Source organism: Sparus aurata, chromosome 3 (genome assembly GCF_900880675.1).
Source record: "Sparus aurata chromosome 3, fSpaAur1.1, whole genome shotgun sequence".
Lineage (NCBI taxonomy): Eukaryota > Metazoa > Chordata > Actinopteri > Spariformes > Sparidae > Sparus > Sparus aurata.
The window spans coordinates 12,630,554-12,651,466 of NC_044189.1; the positions used below are offsets into that span (position 1 = coordinate 12,630,554).

At 41.3% G+C, this 20,913-nt stretch overlaps 1 protein-coding gene across 2 annotated transcripts; it reads right to left on the minus strand.

Annotated features, from left to right (window-relative positions):
- Positions 1-2,066: 2,066 nt before the first annotated feature.
- LOC115578742 (TBC1 domain family member 20) lies at positions 2,067-20,904 on the minus strand. Of its 2 annotated transcripts, XM_030411856.1 has the most exons (10): positions 19,305-20,904; positions 18,080-18,134; positions 16,868-16,998; positions 16,717-16,797; positions 15,990-16,176; positions 14,591-14,692; positions 11,559-11,700; positions 10,178-10,362; positions 8,917-9,026; positions 2,067-7,822 (listed from the first exon to the last, which is right to left on the minus strand). In XM_030411856.1, the coding sequence occupies exons 1-10, from the start codon at positions 19,372-19,374 to the stop codon at positions 7,656-7,658; spliced, it is 1,230 nt and encodes a 409-aa protein (XP_030267716.1). In that variant the 5' UTR covers positions 19,375-20,904; the 3' UTR covers positions 2,067-7,655. The 2 variants fall into 2 exon arrangements, with proteins under 2 accessions (XP_030267716.1, XP_030267717.1); XM_030411857.1 differs by lacking the exon at positions 8,917-9,026.
- Between the last annotated feature and the right edge of the window lie 9 nt (positions 20,905-20,913).

The following is a 20,913-nucleotide window of genomic DNA, read 5'->3' on the forward strand; positions in this document are numbered from 1 at the left end:
ATTGGTGGCACCGAGGCTGTGTGAGTGCAAGCTTTTGTGTGTGTGTGTGTGTGTGTGTCACCAGGGGGAAAAAAAAAAAAAACATCAGACAGACCCCTGGAGCAGCTGTTGTCCCCAGTGTGTGTCCAATGTTTCACACAGACACACACAGATATGCAGAGTTGTATCCTGCCTGCTCATACGTACGTGCTACTTTCTTTACCAACCTCCTCCTTTTTCTCCTCTGTGTTTCTCAGTTGTTGCTGGGCTTACGCAACCTCGAAAGAAAGCCAGAATCGCAAAGGTCTGTTTTACCAACAGAGGACCAAAAAGCTCATCAGCTCTGTTTTAGGTTGAGAACCTACAAGCCAAAGTATGTGTCATCATTTAAGTGTTGAATTTTAGAGCCGCAACACCTCCACACGGCTCCGTGCATAAATTCAAAGCCCTCTCCACATCTGCTCTCAGCTCTGATCAGACCCGCACTCACCCTCCACTACAGCTCATTAGAAATCCTCCAGGGGACAACTGTGCTTGAATACGCGTTCTGGAGGACCTCGGCTACCTCCGACGCGTCCACCAGATGTCCTCTCCCGCAGTACAAATCTTTCCTTCATCTCCTCTCCCTCGCTCCTCTTTAACCCTCGCCTTTCTGCCTCACCTCATGGCTCTGATTTGCTCTCCATCTCTAGTCGTCTCCCCGGGGGTCAGACGGACAGATGCGCAGCCTTGTCCTGCCCAAACACACACACACACACACACACACACACGCACGCACGCATGCACTCTCACACACACACACACACACACACACACACACACAAACTCATTTCTGACCTCATTTCTCCAAGGAGGCCAGTTTAAGAGAGACTATGAAAAGACAACAGCTGTACAGTACAAGAAAAAGACACAAAGGAAGACGGGGAGATTCTTGTTTTTATTTTACAGCCGGATAGCGACTAGAACTGCTGACAGATTCTTTAAATGTAAATACATTCAGGCTGAGACCAGCTCTAATTTTCATTGTCCATTGGTAAGTTTTGCCCATAAAGTGCCAGAAAATAGCAAAAATAGAGCGCCCATTTAAAATGCAAGGTGTTTTATTCGAACCAACAGTTTAAAAAACCCAAAACAGTCAGAGGTCAAGAAAAAAATAATCATATTTGAGAAGCTGCAACCAGGTTAATTATGCTCTTTTTGCTTACGAAGTCACTGAAATGATTCAATAATTATCAATAAGGCAGGGCAATTAATCAAGTGCAAGTGCGATATCCAAATTGCAGGAGCAGCAGTTGTTGATAAGGATAAAATGTTTGACAAAACAGCTTTATAATGAAGCCCAAAAATACATGTTTGTTTGGCACAGATCTCAACAAATGTCGCACCACCATGACTTAATTCAAGAAATCCCAAAAATGTTTCATTAAAGAACTTATTGTGAATCAAACCGCAATCATACTATCTGTCAAAATAATCGCAATCTGATTTTTATTTCTTATTATGCTAATATAAGTATCAATACAGCTTCAGTTTCTGTGTGTAAATGTGTAGTGAGTGTCCGCAAAATGAAAGCAAATCAATTGAAAAAAAGTCGCCATTTAAGCAGGTCGGTTCAGTTCAAACTTGGGAACAGTCTTAAAACTAAAATGGCACTCAGTAGAGCGCATACCTCCACCAAGGCCCAACACTCCCCTTTAATTCAGTCAAATCTAGTCCAATATCAAACTGAACTGCCTTGATTCACTCTAAATTTCAAACCACCTATAACCGATTAACCAGAATAATTCAAATTGAACTAAGTTATAGATACAACCAACAAAATATGCCTGATTTTTCTAGTCAAAATCCATGCATTATTCCCTGAGGACTTAACGAAAACGGTGACAAACGGCCTATCTTGCAATATTAAAGAAGGTAAGAAAAAAAATCCTGGAGAGTTTTTTAGCAAGCCGTTCTGTAGTTTTAGTCGTATCAAGCTAACAAATCAACAAACGGACACATGACGTCTTCCGTGGGTAAAAAATAGCTCCTGAGAAAGCCAATAAGTAGACACTGGGGATAAGAAAATAAACTTTAGCACTGTAAACAAAAGTGTTCATTGTCCTTTATTAACAATTTTACTTCATTGACAAAAACAGCTTCATCTCAAACACGTTTCAGTAAAAGGTGCAAATAACCTGGTGAGTTCAAGGATACAGTTTGTGACCATGATATGAGAAACATGCAATAAAATGGCAACAGAAATCATACATCCCCTGAAATTAAGGGCTTACATTATCATCAGTAAAAGCATTTGGTGCGATCAAGTCTTTGGGGAGACTTTTTGGGATCTGCATGGAGGACAGGGAGCTCGCAGGGAGTTCAAATTCAGGCTCTTCATCACACCACAGTGAGCTCAGATGAAACCAAACGACAATCAGCCAAATTATATCCGCTTCATTTGAAAAATCATTCATTTGGTATCTTTATATTTTATTCTATTAGTTGGTTTTCATTCAGCGGCAGCTTAATGAGCATTTGTTTCCAAATTTCTTGGGTTTGGAAAAAGATGCATCACTCGTTTCATAATCAACTGATCCGATGTGGTCAAACTATTAAAACTTCTTGGAGTGAATCATCTATGGGACTTTGCTTGTTTCTTTGGCAGATACTTTTAACAGAATGGATAGTAGGTGGAGTGCAAAATAGCTTCAAAGTCCTTGCAGATGTGACCTGATATAAAGTGAGACAAAACGATGATAAAATGCGACTGAAAAGCATTGATAATTAAGCTAATTAATAAAAGGAAATGTTACACTACAGTCAAATTATATAATGCTTCTTCTACTTTCTAGTTTACTCCTTGAACGATAGTTAAGAAGATGTTTTTCATGACTTTTTTGGCCCGAAATTTGAAGAAAGGTACTCTTCAGATCATCTATCTTCTTTCTTTCACATCTTGGCTGCTTTCACTCACACAAAGTGAGACGCTTCAATCATTTTTCATCTGAGGCTTCTGCCAGCCTGAGACCAGTACAGGTGCTCATGTAGGTGTTTGAGTGTGAGTGTGAGTGTGAATGTGAGGAGGGGAAAAGAAAAAACAGAGTCAAGGAGAAAATATCTTATGCACGCCAAGAGCCAGGGGCAGGAATTAAATCCTCATTATGATCTGGCACCACCACCACCACCACTCTCGCCCTATGTGTGTGTGTGTATGTGTGTGTGTGTGTGTGTGTGTGTGTGTGGACCTGATTATACAACAGCACAGTACCATCTTGACTTATGTTTGAAGATCACAAACCCTGGTCAAAGGGTATTTTTCCCGTTTATTTAAAAAGATTACATGCAAAAACTGCTTCTTTGAAAAAAAAAAAAAAAGAATAAAAACAGTTTTTATATTAATCACCTGTATCCCAAAACATCATAGATGCACGTTTACGATCACCACGATGCACATCAATGCCAGCCACGCACCACTCGACGGCGAGTGTTCCCTTTGCTATGCCATTTGTTTATCGTTCTTATCCAACAGGTGAGCTCGCGTAAAGCCAACATTAACGGCTTTCTTGTTGAGAGTTAGATAAGAAAATCGATACCACTTTACCCACACTGATTCATGCCACGCACGGCACCTTCCTCAAGTCTCTGCTGGCTCTGATCACACAGAGAATCGTCACTACAGGCGCAGCTGCTTTGAAAACACCTCGGAGACGCATGTTTTGTACAAAACACCGGTGGAGAGGGGCTTTGTGCACAACTGGCATTCACATTTCTTTAAAGCCGCTGTAAGCCTTGTCGTCATCTTAGTTAACTTCCTGTCCATTTGGCAGTTAGCAATCCCTTCCCTCTTTCTTTTCTTCAATTGCTTTTCTTTGCTTGGCCTGTTTGCTGGTATAAGCTGTCACTGGCTTACACTTGTCAGTTTTCACTGTTCTGCTATTGCCAGTAAATGGGCCCATCATGCTCTCTGCACGTTCATGACAGACAGGTCCGCCTCTTTATAGAGTTCTCTGTCCTGATTGGATAAAGTGCGGCTACCAGAAAATGTCTTTTCTCTTTTACAGCATTGAGTGGGAGGAGGAGAGACATGGGCTACTGACAAAACACACTAATACAGTGACTACTGTTGGAATATGGAGCTATTTAACATTTATTTTAACAAGAAAATAACACTGACTGCAGCTTTAAGGGAAAAAGCGACTCTCTGCCTTGAGCTTGTAAAGTTGTTACCTCCAAAAACTAGCACACCGCACGATAGAAGATATGTATGTAGCAACAGGCCTTGGTGTTATCAGCTTATCTGCATTACATAATTTTTTTTCCATTTAGGGTTTTATAATGGCTTACAAAAATAAGACAAAGCCTAACGTGCTTATTAATTAACTTTGGATGCGGTTAAGTGGATTTTGTTGCATTCGGAGAAAGCCAGATTAGCCGTTTCCTCCTTTTCACATTCTTTATGTTTAGTGCAGCTAACCAGCGGCTAGCGGTAGCATCTTATTTACAGTACAGACACGAGCGTGGTATCTATCCTCTCACTTAACTCTCAGCAAGAAAGGTATTCCAACTATCTCCCAAAATGTCAAATTAACGTGCAGTGTAATTCATAAATTACTGATCGGACATAGATATATTCACTGGATCACCGTTGAAAAATATAAACCCTCAAACACAGCAATACTTTTTTATTGTCCCACATATTAATTTCAAATACACATTCAAACAAACCGATTAAACTGCTGAATAAATAGCCAATCAGATTGTTGCTGTTTTAAATAAATTATGTGTTGACAGTTTATAGTGATACACCACGTGCATCGAGACAAAAATAAATAAAAAACATAAAGTGCCCAGACAATAGGGGGGACGCTGATCTGTTTTTAAAAGCTTCTCCCTCTCCCTCACACATACACACAAACACACAAACACACATTTAATGCATGTGATGTTGACATTATTTTACAACTTTGGAGGGCTTTTTCAAACAACCAGCACAGCTTACTGACCGTCTGGGTGTCTGAATCCTAACTGGCTTGCAGTCCAGCTGACTACCTGAGTAACAGGCCATTAACTGGTTTACTGACTGACTGATTATCGCCAATCAATGTAACGGCAATCGGAATTTTTCTGAAGAGTGCCCGCAACTAACTACCTGATGGAGTGATGGATTGATTAACCGGCTCTGTGATCCCTCTTCTCAGAGCACCCTGAGGCTATAAAATGTGACTTTACACCAGCGTATACCTGTTGAATTCACTCAAATCAACAGTGTACATTCACTATAGATCTGACCATGGAGGAGGAGGAGGAGGAGGAGGAGAGAGCTGTGACTCCAGTGAAGTTGTGTTAACATATGCAGCAGCCTGGCTTCATGTTTGTAAAAGCTGATAAATGTTTCAGAATATGAGTCAACAACCTGAGCATGCACTTCTGTTTGGAGCAACCCCCATGGTCTGTATATGTGTACCTCAGGTGGAAGCAGCCTGTATTATTAATAATCACTTTTCAGGTTATAAAACTGATATAATTTACGGTCCAATGGTACGTAAAAGTACATAAGAAGATGCAGGTAGTTTACTTCTTCTGCTAAAAACGCTTTCCTCCATGACCTATGTTAAAATAACCCGTCCTTGGCACTAAAATTCTGTTGTTTTTTTTAAGTGAATCTGCAGTAAAAAAAAAAAAAGTGATGTTGAGGAGGAACATATTCTGTAATTCTGTTGACGGCTGTTCAGGGTGGATGTTGGCGCAATCCTACTAAATATTTTAAGACCGTAAAAGTACTGGTGTCTTCCCCGTACTCGTTCAGCAGTGGTGGGCCACAACAGCCAGAAGAAAACAGCTCAAGAAACTATTTTAAAAAATAACGTATTAAAAAAATATGTATTTCAATACCCCCTTGCAAAACGCATCCGCAAAAAAAGGACCTCTGCTTGGAATGCTGCTTGTTAACCGTGTGTAATGTTTATATTTTGTGGGCGGCAACTGCTCGCTGTGTGCGCCAGACACTACAGTAAATGTACTTCGCCCAACACCAGGAGTAAAGCAATTAATACCAGTGGCTCGCAGGCTAAATCTCCTCCTCCATCTTCCACGTGTCTCTGCCGCTCTCCTTCTTTGCTCAGAACTGGAAGCTTTCAGCAGAAAACACCGCTCTTTAATAATTTGTATTCATGTGTCATCGTTGCTGGCTACGGGCACTTTTGGCTCTCGGATATGGCTGCTGATCCAACAAGCGCATTAAAATCAACCATCAAGAGAAATGCAACTAAACAAGCATGACGGTCTAAAACAGTTATCAGCAAAACGATCGGCTAACGGGAAACACATGTAAATTGTTACACCGATGGTGACGTGTGAGCAACAGCCTGAAAAAAGCAGAATGTGTTAGTGTCTCACATGCATGGATGGATTATGAGACAATGGACCCCCAGGCACAAACATGTGAGAGCCCCCTCACCCCTCCCACATAACAGCAAGAGCCCCAGACTGAAAGAGACACAAAATGACTCCAAACAATGCATCCACATCTCTTTGTGGTCATTTTTATTGGCTATCTGGTTTGTTCTGCCCTTTATAGTCATGTTGTGCCTCTTTGTGGTAATTTTGCATCTCTTTATGGTCATTTTAATTGTCTCGTTGGTAGACTTGTATCTCTTTGTGGTCACTTTGCGTCTCTTTGGGGTCGTTTTATGTCTCTTTGTGTTAGTTTTGTCTCTTATTGAGGTCACGTTTCTATTTTATAGCCATTTTTTTTATTTGTAGCTGTTTGCATCTTTTTTTCTTCCATTTGGTGTCTCTATGTAGTTGTTTTACATGTCTTTGTAGTTGTTTTAGTCATTATGTGTCATTTAATTTTCTTCTCTTTTGTGTAGTCACTTGCCCTGTCTTTGTTGTCACTTTGAATCTCTTTGGGGTTGGTCTTGAGTCTTATGTAGTCATTTGTGGTCATTTCGTGTCCTCTGTCCTCATTTTACATCGGATGGTGGTCCTTTGTAGTAGTTTAGTGTCTCTTTGTCGTCGTTTTACATCTCTTCATAGTTGTTTTCTATCACTTTTTGCCCATTTTGCAACCCTTTGTTGTCGTTTTGTCTCTCTTTGAGGTCACTTTGCATGTCATTGTGATAATTTTTTGTCAAATGTCGTCATTTTGCATCTTTTTATAGTCATTTTGTATTTCTCTTTGGTTGTTTGGCACCTCTTTCTAGTCTTTTTGCATCATTTTGGGGGTCTTTTCGCATCCTTTTGTGGTCATTTGATTGACTTGACTTTTCAAAAAGAATTGCTGTCAGTCACTTCACACAGAGGCTCTGGCCCAGTGGCCTAAGTCTTGTTTTTGAAGAGTCAATCAAATGACAGCGGGCCTTTTCAAATATACATCCATGTTCACGTGTGGTATGAGGTCTGGGATACTCGCTCAGAAATGTACAACACACATATACTCGCACACATATGCACACACGTCCTGAGGCTTACTTCACATATGTTCATTGTGGTTGAGTAGCAACAACCTGTTTGGCACCAAGATAACCGACCTCCTCCAGCCTGACTCCAATGTTGCAGCAGGAGAGAGGACTTTCAAGTCTTCACCATCTTTGTGTGTGTATGTTTGATATAGTTAATTCCATCTGAAGAGCAGATGTGTGTCTGCTGTCACCAATGTGAGCATCTAACAGTCTAAAATCCCCACCGCCACATCAGAACAGTTGTAGTAACACCTCAGGTCCCCAGTCCATGGCCGTCTGAGCCACAGCGAACACAGCCGCCCCGAGCGTAGCGGACAGCCCCCACACTGCCATCTTCACCATCCTGTTCCCCCTCCCCCACAGCTGGCCTCGGTCCCGGGGCAAAGCTGCTTCCAGACCTGAGTGTCGAGAGGATAAAAGCACAGAACAAGGAGGAAGGATCAGAGTGTGAGGAGCGGAGACACGGAGGGGTCGAGAGGAATCAAAATGCGGGAGGCTGAACCAAAGCAGGATCAAGCTGCATTTTGTTACCTGGATTGAAAATTAAAAAGGGGTCGAGGGATGTCAACAAACTAGGAGCAGAGACAAGAAGGAGGTGAAAACAAACAAAAAACAAGTATTAAAAAAAAACAAAAAAACCAACCCTGCTCCATGATCAACTCAAGTAAAGTTTCACTGCGTGGCCAGTTTGTTTGGTACACTAAGCCAAATTAATGCAGATATACCTCCATGAAGGCTAAACTGAGGGGTGTTTTTCGAAAACAGGCATTGCACTGAATGGCTCTTACTGAAAATGCAGCTCATAAATAGCATCAGAAACAGGTTTGTCATTATGAAAGGCTTAAGAATGTCAGTCGTCAGCCAATATTTAGCGCTCATTCAGGCTTACTGACTCCTGGTCAACATCTCCCACAGTGGAATCACGGGGTTCCATAGATGGTCTCCCTTTCTGTCCATTACGCACTTCATCTTGGATGCTGCTAATTGAATTTTGATGAAACAACAGGGAATGATGTACATCAATTTTAATATTGCATCGTTTGGCCTGAGGGGAACGTTACAGCATATTTTTGATTGCCTGCACATCACAGACAATATGTCAGACGCCGCTGATCAGATTTTCACTGAAACCTGCGGGAATAAAGCATCTCTTTGTTCTGGCACATTTAAATCTGAACTTGATTGGTCTGATGGGGGTAGTACATCATTTGTTTACTTGTTATTGATTGGCCCAAAGGGGGGGGTTTCGCCGACGTGTTTACTGTTGCCTTGTTTTGATGAATATATGTTCTGTGGATCCATCAAACGATTCTGCGGTCAGGTTGAAGTGTTTGCTCCTACAAATCTCACAGTCGATATCGATTTTCCACAAACTTCAAAGAACAAGAGCTCACTTTTACTTCTCTCGTCCGCATGTGCGTCTTTGCTGTCTGTCTGTATGTGTGGAGTCCTTCGTCAGAGTCAGTAATGAGATTATAGTTACTATTTTTACCATGTCTGGAGGTGTCGGAGCCATGGGCCTTGGTGAGGCGTTGGAGAACAGAGTCAGGCCTCTGGTGGAGGGTGGAGCGCTGAAAGGCCTGGAAGGTGCTGATGGACAAACTAGAGAAAGAAAATGGAGGAAAAGAACGATGGAAAGAGGGAAGGCGAGTTAGTCGGTGATGGAGAACAGAGTCAGGTGTTTGTTGAAGGGTGGAGACAAGCTGATGGATAAAGACAAGTGAGGAGAAAAGTGACAGACAATTTGAGAGGTCTGTTAACTCTGTACGCAGGAAGCCATGGGAGTAATGCATTATGGGGCATGAGTATCTTTCAATATGAGTCAGTAAAGGCCTCGAGCCAGTGATGTCACTTCCTCTCATGACCGATAGCCTGAAGTTACACTGAAGGACGCTGACAAAGAGACTGATGGAGAGGGAGAGAAAGTGTAGTCGAGTAATGTTTCCTCCTCTGTGTTAAAAAAAAAATTGGGAAAAATGGTCACATGCATGGTCACACACCAACACACACACACACACACACACACACACTGGAGGGCTTGTGCGTGTCCTTCCGCCACCGAGTCTGGATGTGTTTTTAGAGCATCCCCTGTTGGTTACTGAGGGAATTACATCTCACCACATACAGTCAACATAAACCATGATGATTAATGTCAAACATGCGCTGTTTCAAACTCATTAAACGTGAACATTTGACGATTTTCTCTTATGATCATTTACAGATCAATCATTAATTGCAGCCCGAGATGAACAACCGTATCAGGAATTATTAGGGCAAAAATTAGATGCAGCAGGTGTCAAAACCACCCACACCTGCACATTTGATGTAAATAACAATGCAACAAGTACATTTTATTTATATAATGCAGTTGGTTTCAAACCCACTATCTGTGGACTCAATTTATGCATATCACACTGAAATTAGATCAATCTAATCTTGTATTCATTTGAGGGGCAATGTATAAGAATTTGGATAGAAACATTCAAACTTTTTTTTTCTGAAGCTCAAATACGATCAGAATTGACAACTGAAAAAAGTGACAATTCTGACATTATTGCATCTGTGTGCTGTGTTGTAGAGATATCTACTGAAGTTAGCATGCTAACCAGCTAGCAGCCCATCCCTGTGCCTGCAGAATACACAACGTCAAAAACTCCCCTAGTGCTCAAAGCTCCCAGCCTAGACCACTGAGATGGACGGCATTCACTTTTTTATTATCAATCATTTATAGTTTCAGTTAAATTCCCCCTCACCTCTTGCGAGACTGCAGTGCTGCCCGCTTGGCCAGTAGCGATGGAGGATACTTGTCGAACAGGTCCTGAGCCTGGCCAATCAGGAGTTCGTATGGAAGATCCTGTGGGATGCGGGAGAGGAGGTGGTGGACCATGGCCATGTCACACTCGGTCTGCTTCACCTCCTTCTCTCTGTGCAACACGATCTGTGGAAGGGAAGGAAGAGCAGGGGTTGAAAGGTTTTAACACTCGAAGCTGTGCACTGTGGTTAACCTGGAAGCGAACGCGAATTAAGATTATGCACGGTGCACTGTGGGTAGTTTCACTGATATTAGCAAGGCAGGATGACTGCTGAGCGATGAAACAGGCAGGCAGATGAAGAGTTAACCCCCACCCCATGCTGTGCGCTGTGCTCAGCCTTGGAGGAAACATGAACTACATTCTGCTTTGTTGTTTCACACACTTCAAACAGAACTCTCCCTCTGCCCAGCCCCTACACACACGCGCGCACGCACACACCCACACACACAAACACACACACACAAATGAGCAAAACGCGCATGCATTAAAAACCCTCAGTTTAAACTCAAATTAAAACAAAAATAAATGTTCAACTGTAAACATTTCTGGCAAAACAGCTGGTGTGAACATCCATCCCTTTGTAATCTGTTTCTCTCTCTCTCCTTCTCACTCAGCTTTCCTTGTCCCTCCGTTTCCTCATGCAGTCCACATCCTTTTCCCTCATCTTCCTTTTATCTCTACCTCTGTCCCTCCGTTTCTCTGTACACCTCTTTCACTGTCTCGCACTCATCTGTTCATTAGGAGGTATCTAATTAACTAGTTCAGTGACTTCACAGTACTCTGCCTCACCGCGTGCACGAGTATATGAGTGTGAGGGTTCATGAGTGAGAGTCCTGGATTACTGAAAAAACAGAGTCGCTGCTTCCTGTCAGCCCCAAAACAGCGACTGATGGCCAAATTTTCGGGCCGTCAGCAAGTTTCAGAGGCCGTAGTGTTTGCGTTGTGTCCGGCACAATTAGAAGTAGTTGGCCCTTGTTGACATGTTGATTTAGCAGCACAGCCAGTCACAGAGAGAAATCACTCTGACTGACTAAGGCTAAGTCAATCAGTGCACAAGAAGAGAAACCCATTTAGCACGGTTTCTCCCCATTTTTTACCTCTGCCTCTTTGCCAGTGCAAATCGTAACTTTGCATCAGACATATTCTTAGAAGTGGCTGTATTTGGTGTCAAAAAACACTGCTCCTCTTACACAGTTGACCTTCAGGTGTAGTCTTTTGCGGTGTGCTCAAGAGCAGCTCTTAAGCCGAGACACAGGCGATGTGAGTCGACCTTCGTCACCACTAGTTCTATGCTGTTGGTTTGGTGTGTCTGAGCCCTTACCGTGGCAGCGAGGTAGATGGGCATCAGTGGGTGTGAAGCCAGGAAGAAGTCGTAGAGTCTCAGGGTGTGTTTGAACTCCGACAACACATGGCCAAACCATGTGATGAGCCAGGAGAGTGCAAAGATTGTTCCTACCTCCGCTCTAAAAAAGAGAATATCAGTATGTAATGAGACGTAAACAAACGGAAGAGCACACAGCACTGTCTGGTGAGCTTTTAAAGCTCACATATTCCGCTCATTTTCAGGTTCATACTTTTGTTTTTGGTGTCTACTAGAAAATGATGACATGCTTTAATGTTTATTGTCCATTGCTGCAGAAGATCATTTCACCCTCTGTGTAAATTATCTGTTTTAGTGCCTGTCTCTTTAAGGCCCCCCTCCTGAAAAGCATGGTCTGTTCTGATTGGTCAACTCCCTAAGGCCTGAGCAGATACCGCCCACTGTGTTTCCACATCAGTTCTTCCAGTATTTATGCACCCACGGCTGGGGAAGTTCTCTGTGCAGTGAGAGTTTTAATACTTTTACAGTATTCATTTAGCAATTACACCAAAGAAAAAATAAATAGAACTCTCATTGCAGTATGAGACCTTTAATGTGTCCTTTTTAGTTTCAATTTAACCAGGAAAGCATGACTGAGTTTATCTGTCCTGGCCAAGAAAAGCAGCAGTAATATACAGACATACAACAGAACAGGTAAGAGAAAATATGCTACAATAGCGGAATAAGAAATAATGGTCATGAGGAAAGTAAGTAAAATTTCTGACAGCTATAAAATGAGAATATGTGGGCAGATTATGATGTTTTTCTATCTTCTGGGCAGCGTGTGGTTTCAGTTCATTTCAGTTTGGAATGAACATCATCACATCACAATCCATCACAAAGACCAAGTCTCTCCGAGTTGATTTTCATACTGCAGCGAAAATGAATAAAAACCAGTGGCTGGAAGGCAGGAAATCATTTTGAAAACTAATGGTAGGCCAAGTGGTGGCGAGTGGTGTGCAGTGCTGTGAAGTATAAGCAATTTTTTGTGAAAAAATCTGAAAAATGCACTGGTATGATCTGGCTACATCAGCCTGAAAAACACTTCAATAAATGTAGGGTACTTATCAGAGACAGAGAAATGATGGTCAAAGCAGAGGCTCAGATATCCTCTCTTAGGGCAGAAACATGGTCAACACAAGTGTGTGTGTCCACATTTCCATGTGGACAGATTGTGTCTGTGGAGGAATGTGTACTGCTGTGCCTACTGCACAGACGGAAGAGAAACAGAAAGAGATAAAAGAAGAGAAGTGGAGATGATGTGTCATAAAAATGCCGATGTTCAGCTAAAGCTTCGTCAATCCGCGCCGTTTGTTTTTAGGAGAAGTGAACCCAAACAGAAGGGGTCAACTTTCTCTTGCCGTTTCACACTAAAGCGCCCGCAGGCTGCAGCACTCAGACTGCAGCTCACGCCTGCGTTGCGTTGTGATTTCCAAGTGACACGTAACAACGTGTGAAATCGATCTTGCGTAGCTTGAAGCGTATGCATCATGTCTGCATTTGTGTACTTGCGTGGACCATGTTTCTGCCTTCAAGCCCAAAATATGATTCAGGCTCCACGTATGCTGCATCTGACGGTTCCTCTCAACAGTGTGGTTTGGTTAGAGACTCCCTGAGAAACACCAACGTCTTTCAAAAGGACTGGGAGACAGATTTTACCTAAAAAATGTGTCTCTGATCGATAGTTTGATCCAAGGGTCATGAAATATTAGGGTTGGAAGAGAAAAATGAATTTGCTTTGCCTTCACGTAATGTTTATAACCCTCCAATACTTTCTTCCGTCTTTCATTGTTGTGTGCCGACATAAATATGCAGTTATTTTTGACAGAGTCTCAACTAAATTGGATGCTCTCAGAGGTTGGTAATAAATATTGGATACGAACATTCAGGAAGGAAGAAGAGAAGGGAGTGACAGGTGAAAGAAATTGTTGGGAGTGATGGACGGGGGAGGGGTAAAGAGGGGGAGCAAAGGGCAGGGAACACGATGGGTGATGAGAGGGACATAAAAGAGATAAAATGAAGTGGTAGAGATGGAAAATAAAAGGAACAAAAAAGAAGAGGGAGCATAAAGGAAAAAAAGAGGCAGACACGAGAAGGCAGGTTAAAGGAAGAGGAAGTGCTGACAAAAAAAAAAAGAGGCTTCCTAACTTTGAAGTGGGGTGTTGTTTATCCTGACATTTTTCTGCGAGTGCAGTGTCTGGTCTGTTGGTGCTTTTTGAGTGTTTGTGTGAGCTTGTTTGTGAGTAGACAGGTAATTTGCAAATATGGAGGTTGCCAGCACAGCATCAATTATGAACGGGCATCGAGACAGCAGAGGTACTGTAGACGCAGCGGTACACGCACATTTGGGCGGGACACACACCTCTGGGTGCAGTTCCCAGTCCGCACAATCCACCCCCAACATCAACCCGGAGTAGCTTGGATTATCTTAATAAAATGCCTCTTTTTTTGTTGCTGTTTCAATAAAGTGCAAAAAGATCATGAATCATTTTTTGGCTAATTACACCTCACAAATAAAGGTAAATGTGGTGCAAACCTTGGTGGGGCAGAAAAGCCTCTGAAACAGCTGTTGGACCATCTGACACATAAACTCCCCAATGAGATCACTACTGATGCAATTTAGATTCAAAAAACAAAACACAGCACTCTGTCTCCCGGTACGGCTCACAGGTGAAAATCAACACTTTGACGCCCTCTAGCGGTCGATGCTTGTGTTACAGTATGTCCAAAGCGACCTAGAATAAGTAAACTCGACTTTGATAAGGACGAGAGCAAGTTGTCATCAAACACTGAAGTAAGTTGCATTCGTTTCAAACAAACAGCTAAAATCTGTTCAGTGCAACTGGACGAATGCTTTTTTGTTTAAAGAAATTAGACAGTACGTAAGGGCTAGCTTCCACTGAGCAGCAACAGCACTTTTTTAAAACTGTGTGTGTGTGTGTGTGTGTGTGTGTGTGTGTGTGTGTGTGTGTGTGTGCGTGCGCGAACAGTACCTGATCATGAAGTCATGCAGTTCCGTGTCAACCTGTTCCAATATAGGCATCAGGTAGTTTAAAATGTGTTTAGTGCGGTCCATGGTCGGATCCATGAAATCCCTACAGAAAAAACAGACAGAAGTTTCACTGCTTAACAAATGTATAATTGAATAATAACTGGAATATGGTTGGTTTTTAGAGATCCATTAAAGTAAAAACAACCGTTATGAGTTAAAATGCCTTGCTTAATGTATTTATTAGTTAACTGGAATGGCCCAAAAGTTCCCTTTAATTCACTCAAGCCTAATCACCACTGGTAGCCTTCGAAATCCTCATTATCTCAGCTGCACATCGGTGGAAGGTGCAGGTTTTTACTCTGATTTGTTACCTTATAGCAGCTAAATAAACACCACACTCTATAAAAAAATATATAAATCTGCCAGACCCGCAGGGCTCCAGACTAACTTTTACCACCGGTGGCACTGGTGCGTCTCACTTTTTAATTTCAAGTAATTTTGGTACACTGAATAACACATTTTCATTTAATTTCCTAGCACATTATGTTAATGATTGTTGACAGGAATAAAGATTAAATTAATGTTTTCCTTCACAGCACACACAACAACAAATTGCTCTAACCTCGATTGTGAAATAAAAAATGAAGTTGTGAATTTCTGATAATTAAAGTTCTCGACAAACTCAAATGAATAAATCAACCCCAAGTGTTAATGGTGCATTATGAAAATCATTCACTGATTTAAAAGTTTGAACTCAGTGTTGAAACTACATACTATAGGGCTGGCTCTAAAACATGCTGGTTAGGGTATTAACGATCCAGTGCAGGGCACAGGAACAAGGTGCACATAAGGTAGCGCTATATGCTGACAAAACTGTCTGTAGAAAATATCTTTATAGGCTAAAGTTTGTTTCTAAGGCAACTGTCTACATCCCCAGTTGGTGTTATATTTTAGAGGCTACATTGTTTTCAAAAAATCTGACCCGCTAAATTTTAGGCACACCATCACAGCCCATGAATATGTTTACATACACTGCACACATTTTTGAGGTGCATTTGCAACCAACACAGTCACACCCTGGAGCCCTGATCCAGATTTCTATTAGGATCTGCATACATTTTTTTTTTAGATCCATGCATTATTCCCTGAGAACGTCCCTATCTCACAGTTTTTAAAGAATGTTATAAAAATGTCCTGGCTTAGTCCCTTTATCCAGATCAACACCAAAACCAAGTTAAGTTGATCTAAGCTGAGACCAATCCTCCATCCAAGTTTTGAGGAAAATCAGTTCAGTTTTTTTTTTTTTGTTTTTTTTTTTGTGATCCTGCTGACAAACAAACTGACCAACAAACAAACAGACACAGTTGAAACATATCTGGTGGAGGTAAAAATATACCAACCTGAGATGGAAATTGGACAGCGTGTCCAACATGGCGATGGCCATCCGCTCCCCGACCACCAGCAGCAGGGAGACGGCCACATCATGGTAGCCTTGGTAATAATGGAGCTGTGGGTTGCCTTTCAAAACCTCCAGTATGATGTCAATCAGCTGCTCCTGAAGCACGGCCCTCTCTGCGGCTGGCATACCTGAGAGATAGCCATGGATCGTCACATTAAATCATGTTCCACATGTAACAGCCGGTCCTCTGAGAGACAGATAAAGGCCTGGGCGGCCAATGGAAACTCTAAACACACCATGTGACCTTTTACACTACTCTCCTATTCATTCAAAGTCATTCATCATCATCTAACAGCAAATCAACATCAAATTCTGCATTGGAGTTACAATATAATTTCTTTGGTTTCTTCCGCCTGCCATAAACGTTTATATAGCCAACACCACAAGTACAGTGAGTGGGATTCTCTGTCAGATAAGTCACTTTTCTCTGTTGCTCTCCAAACATTGTGATTTTGGCTGACAACACAGGCGTCTGGTGACAGAAGAATCTTGCCTGGTGCTGCTTTCACCCAGTTCATTAATTATTAAGCCTCATAAGATAGCTGCATGTTGCTGTAAGTAAGACGGTACAGTTTGATAAATGGCTCTCTGAGCTCTGCTGCTATCTTTAGCGAGAACACACAGACACACAAACACACACACACGCATGCACACACACGCACACACACCTTTAGGGAACCGCTTCATGGACCTCCTGACATCCAGGACTACTTGGTTGTAGTCCTTGTGGTTCTTCCTCACATCTCGACCTACAACAGAAGACATTTTGTTAGTATTTCTGCTCATACCAGTAAATGTTAATGTCAATCAAAGACTCACCAGGTTTATGTGGGAGCTCGAACACATTGATGCTCAGCAGTTTGGGCCAGACTTTCCTCCTCAGTTCATCAGTGAGCAGTCCTCCCTTACTGGCTGCTGCTCTCCTCAGGGTCTCAATGTCCACTGGATCACTGCGAGTTAGAATTGGACACTGTTCAGAGTAAGTCTCACTTTCTGTGAGTGCAGTATTGTTATCTATTTGTATAAAAAGCAAATTTCCATAAGCAGTGTATGACACTTAATTACTTGTTTAAACAGAATCCGCACAGAACCAGCTTAAACTTAAAAAAATCTTGCAAAAAACATTTACTAAATGTGAAAGGTCTGTCTGTCTGTAGTCATCACTGTGGTATTACTAAATGCCCTGCCCCCAACACTACCTGACCTCAAAAGTAATAACCAATCAGCACTGAATCATCGAAATCTGTAAAGTAACTGTCGTGGAGCTGAATTATTAAGTAGCAGAAAATGAGATACTTAAGTCGAGTACATCAGTCGTGAAGCACTTCTGTAAACTGTTATATTCTGAATTTTGACACAACAATGTTTGGAAATTGTTTGTCAGATGGTTCAATAAAACTGTTGCGATTAAACGTGAATTCACAAAATCAGCTCGCTCAAATCTGCCGGAGCTCTGAAGTTCCACACGCCTCCTGACACTAATGTCTTCATGATCCGCATCACACCATTCCTCTGGGCCCATGTGAGTAATCTTCATGTGTGAAATTAGCTTAGTACGGAGCGATGAAGGTCACCGTCTCTGGATAAATTCAAACCATCTAATTGTGGAACAGTGAGCAGCCGAGGGACGGGAATTCCTTCCCACTTGGGAAAACACATCCCATGGCTTGTTGCACTAGAGCTGCTAATGGAGGCGATTTGCACAGGCAAAATTGTCAAAAGCTTATATATTTCTAGAAATACAGGCGTATATGTGTTAATGTGTGTTAGCATCTCAGTGTTTATCGGCCATTTTTCATCAAATCAAAGGTTTCTCGTTAGCAGCAAGATAGCTCATTTGCAGCAGTTTCAGTTAAAAGATGAACATAACAGCAGTCCAGGAGGCGTTTTGACTGAATGTGACAAGCTCCCATGTGGGAAAATAAAATTAGCTCAAAACACCTCAAATCAATACATCCTCCTGGATGCCATTCAGGCTAGAAGAAAGAGTGAATCATCCTTAAGAAGCAAACCGTAACTGATTATTTCTACCTGATCAAAGCCTGATGGATCTCAGCCAACTTCTGTTTCCTTCCACAGTCTGGTTCTGTAAGCGAGAGACAGAGATGAGGAGGAAAAGAGAAAAGATGTATGTGGGTCAAAAACTCTGTTGTGATCATTTTTGACAGATATGATTGCTTTATGATTCACGACTACTGGGAATTATCATTCTGGCATTCTGATTTTTATTTTCACTGAAAAAACTTGTAGAAATCCCAATTATGTGACATTTGTTGCTGTTATGTCACATATGTTACCTTTATCAATAAATCGAAGCTTCTGTGACTTGGATAGTGCACGTGACCATATTGTTATAATATAAATGATAATATATCAATTGTGCAGCTGTAATACATATACAGAAGTATAATTTATAGATTATGTTAAAAAATTGACAATTAAATCACAATAGTCTTTGTTTTGTAATACATTAACTGTAACGTGTCACTGTTTTGTATTAAGATTTGGAGTATGACTATGTAAGTACAGTGGGTAAAAGTATGTGTCTTGTATTATTGCTTTGGAAATCTTACAGTCAAATGTGCAAAATAAACCATATAAACCGCAACTGAAATTATTCAAAATGAAATTTGCACTCTGTCAGTACAACTATGTTGTTTTGCATTTTCTGCTTGACATCATTTGCACAAGCATAAAAAAGATTTGACTTTATTATTGAATACCAGAATTATCTACCATCTGAGTGTTTGAATGACTTCTTTTAAACCATAATCCAGTGTTGAGTGATGATAGCAGGTCTTGTGTATTTGCTACAGTGAATACAATCAGGCCCATGGTTCCTCTGTCTGGCTAACAGCTGCAACTTTCCAAATTGTCCAAGTTGGCTGACAGGTTGCCACGCATGCACCTCTCGAGAGATTAGTAGCTAACGTGTACTTAACAAAAGGGAAAAACAAAAACACAGGCGGTGGTTGTAAACAGGTTAGCAGCGAACAACAGTGAACAACTCGTGATTCCTGTCTCCTAATGCAGTTGGTGTGAGCTGGCCTGACTGCGGTAATAGTATTAATTTCACTGGCATTTCGCCACACAGACTTGATTGGTCAAGAGTCTGTCTGTCGGCTCAACGTATAGTAGATCAATATATAAGTCAATATAAAGGCTTTATGAGGTTCTAATTGTTGAACTAGCTTAGTGTGACTAGACTGTCTAGTGTGTTTGTTAACACTACTTAGCTATCTGTTGGTTCACTTACCTTTTGTGACAGCTCCATTCCCATTCACTCCAGCTCCTGTGTTTTGTTTCTTCCTCTTGAGCCTTTTCATCCCCTTTAAAAACTGACTACCGACTGACGAAGTTTGTGTTGTGCCATAGGCAAACTAACAATAAAAAAAATTGTCTCACAAATGATAAAAACACCCACAATATTTGGCGAGACGTGTTAAACGTTTCTCCCAACAGCTGTCCCTGAAAGAATCAATCTAACCTGAGGGCACCGAGCTACGCTCCGATTTGACAGACGTGACACGTGACACAGCGCTCGAATTCCATTGGCTTTCCATCAACTTCCACCGCAACCCGACTTGATTGTAGTTTTGTAGTTCTTATGATAATTTTGCGATAGTCGCCGAGGCCGGTTTTATTTGATGTTTTAATGATATTCACTCCATTGAAATGTGATTAATGACTTAATCACTTACTCTGAATGTTATCACCTCTACACGGTTATATGCTATAAAGCAAATATTTAGTAAAATTATCATGGACAATAAAACTTGATATTTTCATCTTAATATGTCAAAATATCAATATAGACGATGGTGTCTGTAGCCTTTTAAGAGAATGTATGGTATGCACCAGATATTTTCTCTCTTCTGAATGTGAAAAATGTTAAAATATACATTCAGAACAATGAGAAATAAACTTCATATAGCTTTATTGAGCACTTACAGAATCCTACATTTGGAACAAAATGAAAAACAATACAAGTTGAAATATGGAAGAAAAAATATGCATATGTATTGTCCCCATTCATGCAATACTCCATTAGGTTGGTTTACTGTTGATGAACTTTGATCCACTGGAATTGATGAAGTGCAATGGTGGGATCTGATGATAGCATGATATTGATGATCTTGTTGATGTAGGATACATTTATGGTCTAAATGGCAGTGATTTGCAACTGCAAACTGGTTTGGTGAATGACTGGAACAGGGTCATTTAAGGACATACAGTAAAAAGAGGCAGTAGGCTACAAGAGATATTTCCTGAATGTTTTCCTCTCAGGCCACCCTTGGTTGCAGTAGCAAATTACCCCGGCTGTGGCTTTGACCCAAACTAACTTCTCTTTAATCTAAATACAGGCAGAAATTCTTGTGGATGTGATTCTGGAGAGTATACACAATTCAATGTGTATGCATTGCATTGTATACAAAAGCATTACTACAAAGTACTTTAACTGCCTCCCGCGTCAAACTGTGCCTCTCGACTGTCTATCCATGTATTCACACTATATGTGACAAAAGATTCAGATCATCATCACTGATTGGTGGAGCTTGTTTTGTTTTTTTTATTCTGAGTAATGCAGTCTGAGATGCAAACATCAGGACAATTTACCATAATACACTCAACTACATCTAAACTGCATACAAATGCAGTGTGTTTATATCTAAAGTTGTTGAAGCTGACTAAAAACACGTTTTGTACCTTTTGTATGTTTATTATAGCAAAGAGGTCAGATTTTACGATTATATGTTATAGTAAGAATGAACAGGAAACCCCAGTTAAGTTTCAACTTTTGTGGAACAGCTTTCCGGAAGTGGATTGTGAGTCCGGCTCGATAGGGGGATGTGAGTTGAAAACAC

What these genes read in the sequence shown, in the direction of transcription:
- LOC115578742 (XM_030411856.1), bottom strand. Translation starts at nt 19,374, where the DNA reads ATGAAAAGGCTCAAGAGGAAGAAACAAAACACAGGAGCTGGAGTGAAT. An exon ending in GCACTGCAGTCTCGCAAGAG is followed by an intron (nt 9,027 to 10,177) that starts GTGAGGGGGAAT and finishes TTCTTTCTCTAG; the next exon opens with TTTGTCCATCAGCACCTTCC. An exon ending in CTCCGACACCTCCAGACATG is followed by an intron (nt 7,823 to 8,916) that starts GTAAAAATAGTA and finishes CTCGACACTCAG; the next exon opens with GTCTGGAAGCAGCTTTGCCC.